Source organism: Agelaius phoeniceus, chromosome 16 (assembly GCF_051311805.1).
Source record: "Agelaius phoeniceus isolate bAgePho1 chromosome 16, bAgePho1.hap1, whole genome shotgun sequence".
Lineage (NCBI taxonomy): Eukaryota > Metazoa > Chordata > Aves > Passeriformes > Icteridae > Agelaius > Agelaius phoeniceus.
In genome coordinates, this window is record NC_135280.1 from 15,502,367 (window position 1) to 15,514,443 (window position 12,077).

At 48.7% G+C, this 12,077-nt stretch overlaps 1 protein-coding gene across 4 annotated transcripts in view; it reads left to right on the plus strand.

Annotated features, from left to right (window-relative positions):
• Positions 1 to 11,860, plus strand: part of PIGQ (phosphatidylinositol glycan anchor biosynthesis class Q) — a 37,762-nt gene extending 25,902 nt beyond the window's left edge. For all 4 annotated transcript variants that reach the window (XM_054643967.2, XM_077186689.1, XM_077186688.1 and 1 more), the window contains 2 exons: positions 3,164 to 3,225; positions 7,394 to 11,860. In XM_054643967.2, coding sequence (XP_054499942.1) covers positions 3,164 to 3,225; positions 7,394 to 7,546 — 215 coding nt within the window. In that variant the 3' untranslated portion in view covers positions 7,547 to 11,860. The remainder of the gene's footprint in view (positions 1 to 3,163; positions 3,226 to 7,393) is intronic.
• Positions 11,861 to 12,077: the final 217 nt, after the last annotated feature.

Consider the following 12,077-nt stretch of genomic DNA (forward strand, 5'->3'; position numbering starts at 1 on the left):
CCAGGGCTGGCACCAAAGTAAGAACTCATTTTGGAATGCCTTTGACTCTCCACAGCTATGGTTGATCTAGTTACAGTCAAGCACATCTAAATTATTATCTCCCATCCTTTTAAAGAGCATGCAGCAGGAATTCAGCATAGAAGAAAGAGCTTGATCATCAGTAAACCAAGGCCAGTCATCAAAGGCAGAGGAAGCTCGAGGCAACCTCAGCAGCTTTGTCTGCTAGAGCACTGCCAGGCTCAGCTTTGGGAAGGTAGAGCTGAGCTCTGTTACCAACTCTGTTGCTTTTCCATGGGAGCCTTCAGCAGGTTCCTGTGAATTTCCTGGCAGAAACATCTTAAACCCTTCAGGGCTGTCTTTGGGGAACAGGAGATGCTGCTGAAGAAAACTGACCCAGTAATGGGCAGGATGTAGGGCAGGAGGAAATCTTGGTGCCACTGAGAGGTTTAACACCATGAATTCCTTTAGGTTATGTAAGGCTATAGGTTACTTCTCCTCATTCCTGTTCAGCCAGGTCTCTGCTGCAGGAAACAAGCCCCCACCTGAGCAGGGGACTGACTTCTCAGCTGTGTTCCTTAACTGGCACTGCAGAGCCCTGATGCCTGTGAGAGGAAGAGGCATCTCTGAGCATTTCTGCAGCCTGTGTCCCTGCCCCAGCACAAACCTGTGGCATGGCAACAGGAACAGATGGAGCAGTTGAATCCAACTCAAAGGACTTGAGAGAGTACACATCACATGGTGTGCTTGCTGCTGAGGTGCTGCCTCCCTTGTCAGACACAGAACTTGGAGAAGACATCCTCTGGCAGGTGTTAGGGCAGCTGATTTTACAGGCACCACCAAGATGGTTCTACCAACATGAGTGGATAGTTTTTGCTGGTGGAAAGGGGGTTGAGTTCATTGTGGCACATGGCCTCCAAGTTCTTTGATTCAGTGTCTGAATTGACAAAATACTTCACTGATGAAGGCCAGGCCAGGGGTAGGTGAATGATCCATCCACACATTAGAAACTAAATGCATTCTTTTCTTTCTGTGCATCCAAAGTGAAATATTTATGACTTCCAAAAACCTTTCCTATCTAGATCACAGCTGATGTCCTCTGTGCAAGAGTTCTGTGCACCCAGTGCCAGCTCAAGGGGTGCCACCTTGGTTGGGATGTGGATTCACAGCATGAAGAAAGGAACAGCAGGGGTTTCAGGGCTCTCAGAGTGCCCACACACAGGCTACCAGCATTGTTTGATTGTGAACAGGCCAGCTTGTTTTTCCTGTACTTCCCTTTCCTAACATTCACACTGGAATTGTTGGGACAGGTTTTGTCACAGTCCTGTAGGACCTGCCACAATTGCTGGAGTACGAACCCTCACTTGAGTGTGCTGTCATGTGAAACAAAGCAAATGAATTCATGTCCTGACCTCTCCTGTGCCATTGCTGATGCCTTTGTACAGGAAAAGCAGAGCCCTGAGCTCTGGAGCTGGCTGGAAGTCAGGGAATAGTTCAAGGTTCTTCTGTGCTGGAGTGATCTGCAGGAGCCTGAGCCTTCCTGCTCTTCCCGTGAGGAGGGAACTGCTCAGAGTCCTGAGCTCTGCAGACACCTGCAGATCATTCTAAAATGAATTTATAGCCTTTTTGTGCTTGTGTTTTCTTAGAAGTTTAAGACTCTTGAGCAATTAAATAATGTAATTAAGAAAGTGTTGGCTTGTAGCTTTAGAAGGGACATGTGTGGCCAGGACCTAGAGAACCAGCATTTGCTGGGATAATGGATTACTGTTCCTGGGCTAAGACTCCAGAGGGCCCAACCACATATCTGAACCTTCAGTGCCTGCTTGTTTCTGTCTCTCTCTGACAAAGTTTGCCAGAAAAGTAGTTCCTGGAATGGCTCAGACACTTCCTCATAGCCAAAGCTCTGTGAATCACATTGAGCACTTTGGTCATCCAGCACATTTGCTTGTTGAGGCCCAGGGTACTCAAACATCTATTTCAAGCCACTGGCGAAGCCCCTCTATCAATATAATCCAGCAAAATGCAGATAAATCCTTCCTGTCCTGGACAAAAAAGGTTTTATGATTTGGGGAGAGAGTTTAAATCAGAGCTGTGTGCTAGAGAAAAGCATTCTATCCCAGGAGTGAACTATATGATTTTAACTAATTCAAAGCTTTAGGAAAAAGAGAAAACATTTTGGTTTTTCAGTGTTCAAGAGTCATAGAGATACTGCAGCAATGGCCCTTACACTTAGAATGGTGAGCAGTGTTATTCTGTTTGTGCTCCTGTCAATGTTTGATCTGTGCCTGTCTTGTCTCATCTCCTTACCTGCAGGAGAGAATAACAGGGCATGCTTGGCTGGAACAGGTTTGCAGAGATGGATTGGTGATTTTATTTCTGTGAAGTAATTTGACATCTTTGTAAGAAAAATGCCTCTCTGGTCCAAGCTGTTACCTTTGAAACATTGTATTAAATCTGTGTGCACTGTGTCACCCTTGGAATCCAAAATCTTTCCTATTTATCTTTACAGTATCAGCAATGAGGCAAATCCAAGAGAAAATAGAAAAGTGGCAGGTTTGATGGGGTTAGCCTCTTAAAAACATGTGGATGCTGAGATTAATGGGCAGGGATTGCTTTGAAATGTTTTAATGCCTCCAGGTCAGCCACTTCCCTCCCTCAGCCTGAAGTAGGGACAGATTTGCACTGTCCACATGAGCACAAATTAAAGTCAGGCTCTCTGCCTCCTGCTAACATGGAGTTCCCATTCTGATGGAAGTTTGGGAAAAGTGGAAGGTTTTTCCAGTCCCTCTATCATCCTCAGGTCTGGCTGGCTGATTTCTAGGCTGTGTGCTTGCCCTAGGACTGAGTCTTCAAGCTGGAGGTGGGAGGAGTTACTTTTAATGGAGCTGTGTCATTAGGCTTAAAGCATTGTAGAGACAATCCATGCTTCCTGTTGAAAATGGGGAATGTTCCCAAATCCAGAAAGGTTAAAGACAGTTTCTGGGGAATCAGTGCTCAGCCAAAAGCACTGGGCAGCAAATTCATGGTCTGTGCTCCAGGCATTGAACCATGGAATATCCTGAGTGGGAAGGGACCACAGGGATCATTGAGTCCAATTCCTGGCCCTGCACAGGACACCCCAACAATCCCCCCATGGGTTTGCTTTCCTTATTTTGTGTCTTTGCAGCTGGAGTGAAGTTCAGAGTCCTTGAGCAGCAGGATGGAAAACCTCTGCGTCTCCTTATGCAGGTAAGGCCCCCGTGCCTTCCCCCAGAGTGACCCCAGTCCCTCTGTGCTGTTCCCACTGAAAGGCTTCACTTCAACATTATCAGCTGTAAAATGCTGAAACAAGGGAAATAATCTCATGTTGCTGTGGCTGGCTGCTGCTCTCTGTACTTTGTGATGCCCTGCTTGTGTCTTGTGTTTGGAGGAAATGCAGTGCCCTGGATGGTGTGAGGTGAAAAGTAGAAGGGGAGAAGGAGAAACACAGAGCTGTGTTACTTCTGGGACTAAGACCTCATGCCATTATCACCTCCTGGCTCTGTGCAGCTTCATGTCATAATTGCTGAACACTTCCAGAAGTAAAAGAAGGCAGAATGAAGCAGCAGGAAAAGCTCTTCTCCTCCAGTGGTGCTGGAAAGCTTTGGCTGCTCCATGAGGCCAGCAGGACAAGAGCCTGGGCAAGATGAGAGAGGAAAGGGCCTCCTGCTTTTCTCCAGGGTTGCCCTGGTGAGGGGTATGGACAAAGCCCATCTGTGCTTTTGTAACCCCCCATTCCCATGCTCTGGCATCAAAGATACTAAAGGAAATTATCTTCTGAAAAGAAATGAGGTGTTGGCAGCAGGGAAGTTCTCCTTACACTTTCAGGAGTGAAATTTCCATCTCCTGACCCAGCAGGAACACAGCCATGTCCCAGAGAGGCTTTTCTTGCTCTCTGCATCCTAAAGAGGAGAGGCTGCCAGTAGTATATAACACTTATAAAAGCACTTGGACACTGGGGGAGTGTGTGGGAAGGATTTAACTGCAGCTTCCCAGTCCTTCTGCTTTTTCCATCACTGTCCCACCCTATTTCAGCAAAGGTCAGGCTAGCAGGGAACCAGCAAACCAGCTAGTAGCAATTCCAGAGGGAATCCCTTCTACAGATGTCTTCTAGGGCAAAACCAGCATTCTCTAAGCAAGCTGTCTTCCCAGCTCCTGCCTTTCAGTGGGATAGTGGTGTGAGAACCAAAATCTGCCATCCTCCATGGCCAGGATATTCCAGAGAAAGGAAACCAGGCACCAGAGATCAGGCATAGGAGCTGCTAAGCAGAGGCTTTGGCATCAGTGTGTGTGAGAGATGAGGTGGATGGAGTCTCCAGAGAGAAAAGACCACAACTTAAAGAGCAAAGGCAATGAGTCATATGACTGTGATGAATTTTCTTTGGACCACTGCAGGAAGATCCATTTTCTATCTGGAATATAGCACAAGTCATCACCTCAAGAGGTGGAAGTGCTGCTGTAGATATCTGTCCCAGCCTTCTGCTGTTCCAATAGTAATGAGCAGACAGTCAGAAAAGACAAATTTTTTGCTCTCTTTGTGCTGGTGGAAATGAAAAATGGGCTTGTGTCAGAAATCCTGCTGAATATCCCACTTTGTGATAGGCCTTTGGAGAGAGTAGTCTGAAAAACCTATTTTTAAGTGAAATTCTTATTTATTGTACACAGTAATGTGCCTTTCTTGAGAATCTGCAGTGGCTTTGCCCCCTCTCTGTGTGGAAGCCCTCTTGGAGCAGTGGCTGGTAGAAGTCAGGCTGGATGCATGGACCTACACCCAAAATAATTGCAGCTGTAGGTGATAGTCTGAGCTGTCCTGTGGGGCACTGGGAATGGATTAGAAATCAATAATGCTGGCTTTGAGCATTCCCAACGAGCTCCTGCTTCAGCCAAGGGATTATTTTTGATTCTTAAGATAGTGCCTCTGGAATGCAAAGTCCAGACCTGGAGGGGGGCAGAGGATGGGGGATGATATTTCCATTTCAAATGCTACTTAATATTCTTCAGGAAGTCTTACATAGGTCAGTATTTTCATTAGTGTTTAAAGTAATTTCTTTTGGTGCACAAGAAGAAATATTTCTGGCAGTGTGGCCCAACAGAACTGATAGCCCAGGGAGAAAACTGGCTTTAAGCTGAAGGAGGGCAGGTCTGGAGCAGATATTAGGCAAAAATTCTTCCCTGTGAGGGTGGACAGGCCCTGGCACAGAAGCTGTGGCTGCCCCTGGATCCCTGGCAGTGCCCAAGGCCAGGCTGGACAGGGCTTGGAGCAGCCTGGGCTGGTGGGGGGTGTCCCTGCCATGGCAGGGGTGCAACAAGATGGGCTTTAAGGTTCCTTCTAACCCAAACAGTCTGAGATTCTGGGATTCTAGATCACAATGAGTTTGATCCATTCATGTACCTTCTGCTGACAGTCTCACCTTCTCCAGCAATTGCTTTGGAAAGGGTTAAATAGCAGAGGAAGGGAAAAGGGAACAGCTCCATTAGGATGGATATCCTAGCAGGGTTTATTATAGCTTTGACCTACAGAACATTCATAAGGGGAACAAATATTGCCTCTTCACTAATAATGAGATTTGCCTGTTTGCTTGCATTTGTACCAGGAGAGGCAGGGATGTGAATTGCTCTGGGTGTAAGAAGCCCTGGTTATTACAGTGGCCAGTGCTACCCCTGGGTATCACCACTCCACCCAGGAATGCTTCTCAACAAGAAATGTTGTGTGCAGACCTTCCAGCCCACACAGCTAATAGCCAAAGGAGCACACGCTGTGTCTCTCCCTTGTGGAGCAGCAGTTCCTGTCCTCCTCCCCAGCATGTTTGCCCTTCAGACACTCTGCTTTGCCTACAGCTGAGGAAATGGGCAGAAATTGTTACTTGGGTTTTACAGCTGTTAGTGCTGGGGACAGGTTTCTTTGGCCTTTTTTCCTTTTTCCCCCCCTGCTGTTTATTCTATTTTATAATTTTCCCTGCAAGCAGCTGCCCTGGCCTTTTGCCTAAACATCCTAAAGATGCTTCTGTGTACAGGCATTTCCCCCTTCTGCTTGAGCAATCTTGTACTTTGAAACTAATTTGACAAAGATCTCCAGGATTAGTTCTAAAGAACTCTTGGCTCAACCCTGTTTTCCAAGAGCTCCATCTCTGTAGGCACTGGGGGTTCATCCCTCACCACTTCATGAGCTCCAAGCAGCTGAAGCAAGCTGGTGGCACAGGCAAACTCCCAGAAACCCAGATGCTTTTTAGTGGACAAAAAAATTACTCAGCTTTGACCAAGTAGTGACTCTGTGCATGGGTTTGCTGTCTCTCTTTCCTTTTGTGGCTGGATTCTGTGCTGTGAATCACAGTCTCCTTTCCCAGAGCTGCTTGGTTGGTTCCAGCAGAGCTGAACCCTTCTGCTAGAGAAGGATGTCCTTCCATTTCTCTCCACTGACCAATCTTTCCCTGCCTCTGTAAGTCCCCACCCCTGGGCATTTCTCATGGTCTATGCTCTAAGCCCCACCATTTCTGTGCCATCTTTTTTGGTCCTTTGGTGGCTGTGCATCCTTTTCATGCCACACTGGATCCATTCTGTGGACTTCACCTGCCTCCCTACCCTGAATGCTTCACTGGGATGAGCATTTCCAAGGTCTGACATGCTCCTGTCACCCCTTGTACAGTAAATGTGTCTGTTCACATCCCTGTCTTCAAAAGGTCAATGCAGCAACTGGGGACTGTGGGCAGAGACTTGGGGTGGTGATTGAAGAAAAAATTAAAAAATATTAACTCAGCCAAGGAGACTTAATTGAAAAGGGTAATGAGGAGCTCTGTGGTGTGATCCTGTTGTGCTGAGACTTGGTTCCACTGGGTGGTTTCAGGTGATACCAGGTTTAACTTCACACACAACTGTGGGCTGAGGGCTCATAACAGGTACAGCCAAATTCCAGAGGAGTTCCTGGAGTCCCAGTGCATCCCCAGTGCAGTACTAGATGTAGATTTAAATTAGATATTAGAAAACATTTCTTCATGGGAAGGGTGGTGAGACAATGGCACAGCTGCCCAGGGCAGTGGTGGAATCACCATCCCTGAGATGTTCACAAGCAGTGTGGATGTGGCATTTGGGGACATGGGCTAGTGGTGGCTTTGGCAGTGCTGGGTTAAGGGTTGGACTCAATGATCTTAAAGGTCTTTTCCAAACTAAAAAATTCCATGACTTGGTGATTCCGTTGCTGTCTGCTGTCTCTCCAGCCACTGTCCCCTCCACTCTGCTGAGTACCACACTCCCCTCTCATTCCCCCAGCTCTCATGCTGGTTCTTGTCTGCCCCTCTGCTTGGGAATGATTCTCAGGGGTTCTGTGCTGTGTGAGGAGCAGGACTGATGCTGCCCTTGCTGCTGTCTCTCTTTCTCCACACAGATCAACCCCCTCTCCTATGGAGGTGTGGTCCAGACCTACAGACTGCCCACCTACAGCTGCTATCCCAGGGACTCCTGGGCATCTCTCTGCAAGAAACTCTTCCTTGGAGAGCTCATCTACCCTTGGAAACACAAAGGAGACAAACAGAACTAAAGACAGTGGAAGAACTTAGGAACTTGACCTGAAAAACCTAACGACTCCTAATGCTTTGGGACCAAAGGCTGCTCAGAGCCAGCAACTGCTCCATCCCTTTAAACAGATTTTGGTAACATAGGAAGGGCTGAATTTTTAAAGGCAAGTATTTTTAAGCATTATTTTTCAACTTTCTCTTCCTCTACACTGTGTTTGTATATTATGCTAATGATTATTTTGGAAGCAAAAGGTGAAACCCATCAGTGCCTCATGAAACCAGCACTCAGTGTCATGGAGGGAGCAGCTCCCAAATGGTCTGGGGATGAATTTCTCCTTCCATGTCAACTCACAGGGCCACAGCAAATCAGCCACTCAGGTGGTTCAGAGCCACAGTGCTGTGGTGCCTTCATCCAGAGCATGTTTTGGACCTTTTATGCTTCAGCCCTCAAGCCAGCTGATCAAAACCATGTGGAGAATCAGCTCGTGGAGTTCTACACTGAAAACTGAACAGCTGGGTGTCTGAGTTCATGGGATATTTATTAATTTCTTTTGAGGAGGGCTTGCACTCACCTTCACTGCAGCACCAGAGGTGTTGGAAGAGTGAGGCTGGAGGCCCAGAAGCACAGACTGTTTTATCATGATTCTGTGATTTCTCTTGGGAGAGTAGTTTGCTTTGGATACATTTCCAAAGTGCATGAGTGCTTGGCTTTCCATGTTCTGGTCTCATTTTGATGTGTCTCCTATTCTCTCTCTTGGAAAGGGTGCCTGTGCACTGGAGCATGTCCCACTGGGCATGCAGTGGTTGTGTCAAATTTAAATACAGTCCTTACCCAAAATACACTTCCTCCAGCTCTGCTCATTCCTCTGCCCCAGCTCAGACAAGGAGTCAGTGTCACTGTACTCTGCTTTTTGCACGGGCAGGTGAGGGCTCTGCTGGATCCTGCCCCTTTTCCCCTGGCTGGCCAAGGAACCAAGGATGGAGGAGGAAGAAGAGAAGGTGCAGTGGGTGCAGTGCCCAGCCCTTCTCTGGATGGCTGCCTCTGTACTCCAGTGGGCATTGGCAGGGCAAGGTGCCCTGGGGCTTTAGGAGCCTTCAGTCAGCACTCCCAGCCTGAGGGTCAGAGTTTCCTACCTCAGCCCTGGGTCTCATCCATGTGCTGGCAGCTGTCACAGGAGAGAAGGGTTATGCCCCCCCTGCTTTAGGACATCCCTGGCCAGATGTGTTTGGGTTGTCTGGAGCTGCTAAAAGCCCCTCATGGTGCAGTCAGTGCCTCTACAGGCATAGCCTGAGCAGGAGAAAAGGAAGCTCTGCAGGCAGGGGCATGGTCCAGACATTCCTTAGCAGGCAAAGCTCCAAGGCCTTTGAGGTTTCTTAGGGCCATGTGAGGGAGGCAGGACTACATGGGCACTACATGATGCCCTGTCACCCTGAGCCAGGGCAAATCACTGGGAAAGCCAGTGTGGCAAAGCCCCCCTCACCATCTGCCATTACAGGCTCTGGCTGGGACATCCCTGCCTGCAGAAACTGCAGAGAACAAGCTGTTCTTTGATGATCTGTGCTTAAAACTCCTGTGCAGCATCTTCTTGTCTTGGAATGATCACTACCTGAGGAATTCTCTGCACTCCAGGTGTGAATAACTGCAGGCTGTGATGCACTCAGTGGATGAATGGTGTAAATAACATTTTCACTTCAGCTAAGTCAGAGTCATGAGCCCCATCCTCACCTGGCACTGAGCAGAGCAGGTTTACAGCTCACCTCCCTCTCATCTGTCCTGTGGAGCTCCTAAATGATATCCCCTGGTTCCTCCCACGCCTGCACAGTTCAGTTTGCTGACTGCTGTGAGAAACTTTGTTATTTTTGGTCTTGTGAAAGTAATGTTTCTAATAGCCTGGCTTTTAAAATCTGTCTGTGGGACCGGACAGTTCATGCTGGTCCTAATCAAGGTCCTTAGGTTCAAATGCCATGATAGCCCCAGTGACAGCACAGAGCCACAAAAACCAGCAACTGTGACTTTCCTACTGGGAGCCTGCCAGATGTATCAGATGTTCCAGTGTTGGGTTTGTTTACTAGAGGCTGATACTGACTCTGGGCTGGGGAAATACCAAACCAAGAAAAAGCTCCTCCTCAAACCTGAGATCCTGAGTCTTCTGCAACAGAGAACCTTGAGCAGCCCAGCTGGGCAGTGGCAGCTCCTTGTGCTTGCAGTTCTCCTGTGTCACCCAGAGCTGGTGCCTGAGCTGCCTCTCTGCTCCTTGCACTGGGTGTTCTCCTTGCCTGCAATGGTATCTGAGCATCTCAGTTGCTCCTGCTGGATGTTTGCCACGTCTCTCCTCTTCCTTTTCAGTCCCTGCTGAAAGAGTCTTCCCCCACCCTTTCCGACTGTGTGCAGAGACATTACAGCAGTGTAGCAGACATCCTGCTCAAGAGCACCTGACCTTATGTCATCTCTCTAATTAGAAGTTAGGATCAGCCTCATCTTCCACAGCAGCACAGACTGGCCCAGTGCTGGCATTTCCTCAGGGAAGAGGCTGCTGGTAAGGCTCTGGCTCTGATTTGTCCTCAGATCCATATTATCCAGAGCAGCTCTTAGATGAGAAGTAGTTAAAAATTCCAGATCTCCCATTCCTACCACGCACCCCTTATAGCAGGCATCAAGCAGGCTTTGCCAGCCATCAGTCAAAGACTCTAATCTTACAGACTTTCTTTAATACTGCATTTCCTTATTATTATTTCTCCCACCTTTTGGCTCCCAGTGCTGCCACAAACTCCCTCTTTACTTAGGCAGGGGGTTTGCGAAGGAAAATGTGATTCACTGTGTGAAAAACTCTATCCTAGAGAGAAATTCTGCCTTGGAGAAATACTTTCTTCCCCTAACCAGGACAGCATGTGACGATGCTGAAAGGAAACCTCAGTAATTACTGCACTGAAAGCTCTGGTTATGGGTTTGGGAGTTTTCCCTGATGCTGCAGCTGGACTGTGTGCCCTGTTCAGGCCCACACAAAGACTCTTGCACAAATACACAACCCATACATTGACTTCCAGTAGTGTAAGGAAAATCTGCATTTCACCCTGCAGAGAATGACCTGCTTTCCTTCTGCCCTGTGCTGCCTCTTCCTGCTGCTCCAACACCATCTTCTTGCTTAACTCTGTCCCTCAGTGATTTAGCCCTTATGCTCAGACCTGCTGGTCACACCATCCCAGGGAGCTGCTGGAGGTTGTGATCATCTGCTCCAGCCCCTGCTCATGCAGGGCTACCCAAGGCTGGTCACCCAGGACCGTGTCCAGATGGCTTTGGGCTGTCTCCAAGGATGGCAGCTCCAGCAACCTGTGCCAGTGGCTGCTGACCCCCACAGTGAAAGGGTATTCCCTCTCTCAGGCAGGGTTTGATGTGTTTCAGTTCATGACTCTTGTGTTGTGCAGAGCACAGTGACGCCGTAACTCAGATTGCCTCAGTGAATGTGAACATTGGCAGTCCTGTGGCATCTCTGCTCCTGTTCCCCCTCTTCAGGCACTGCTAGCAGCCCCTTTGCCTTGTGGGGGACAAAGTCTTGGTTGGGGGGTGCCTGTGCATTGACTCAGATCCCTTACCTGCTCTTTGGTCCTTTTCTGGACTTGGTAGCAGAAAGCTCTTTCTCCAGCCACACTCCTGCCTGTGCTGAGCTCACAGTGGGAGCAGCACCCCAAACCTGGCAGTGTCCAGGTCTGCAGGGTCAGGGAGCAGCCTAGAGTGTGGAGCCCTGGAGCTGTGCAGGGGGAGCGTGCTGTGCACACACAGGGGATGGGTCTGGATCTCAGCTGATCTCCCACATGACAGGAGGCCACAGGGCTTCCCAGCTGGATTGGGAGTTTTGGGATAAACATGTTCAGAGCAATCCAAGCCCCATGTGGGCAGCTGATCTGCCTTCCTTGGATGAGAACAGAGTGCCCACCACCTTTGTCTCTAGCTCACCATTTTGCATTAGGGGTTGCTGCAAGAATCTGTCACCTTTGGCTCCAGCCCTTATCCACGGCTGAACCTCAAACCAAGAAAGCTCAGACTCCCCATTTACCATCTCAGCAAGCTAAATATGAGGAGTGTTCCTGCACTGATGAGTGCTGCAGGTGACAGAACACTCCGCTGCATTTCCAGGCAGGTACTGGGGCTGGGAGCAGTGGAGGTGTTTGGGGGAAGCTGCAGAACCCAGGCCCAGCTCGGAGCAGGGACAGGCAGCAGCTCCTCTGCCATCCACTGTTATTTAACATCTGGCACTGGGGAAGTTCGTGAGAACTTCACAGTTCTTGTAATCAATCCTCCTCCCAGTGTTTTCTGGTTTTGAGTAAAGTATTACAAAAGAGCACTGACTCATTGAGAGTTTCATTAAAAGTGTGTGAGTGTTTGTGAGTGAGGTTTGGCAAGGAGTTAAAAGCCACTGTGCATTTCTCCTTCCCTCACGTGAGCCACCAGGCGTTCAGCAGGAGCAAAGTGCTCCCACAGCAGTGACACAGTGTTTGTTTTAAATGTCACCACCTGCCCCAGCTGAAGGTGACTTCCTTCCCCCTGCAGCCCTGATG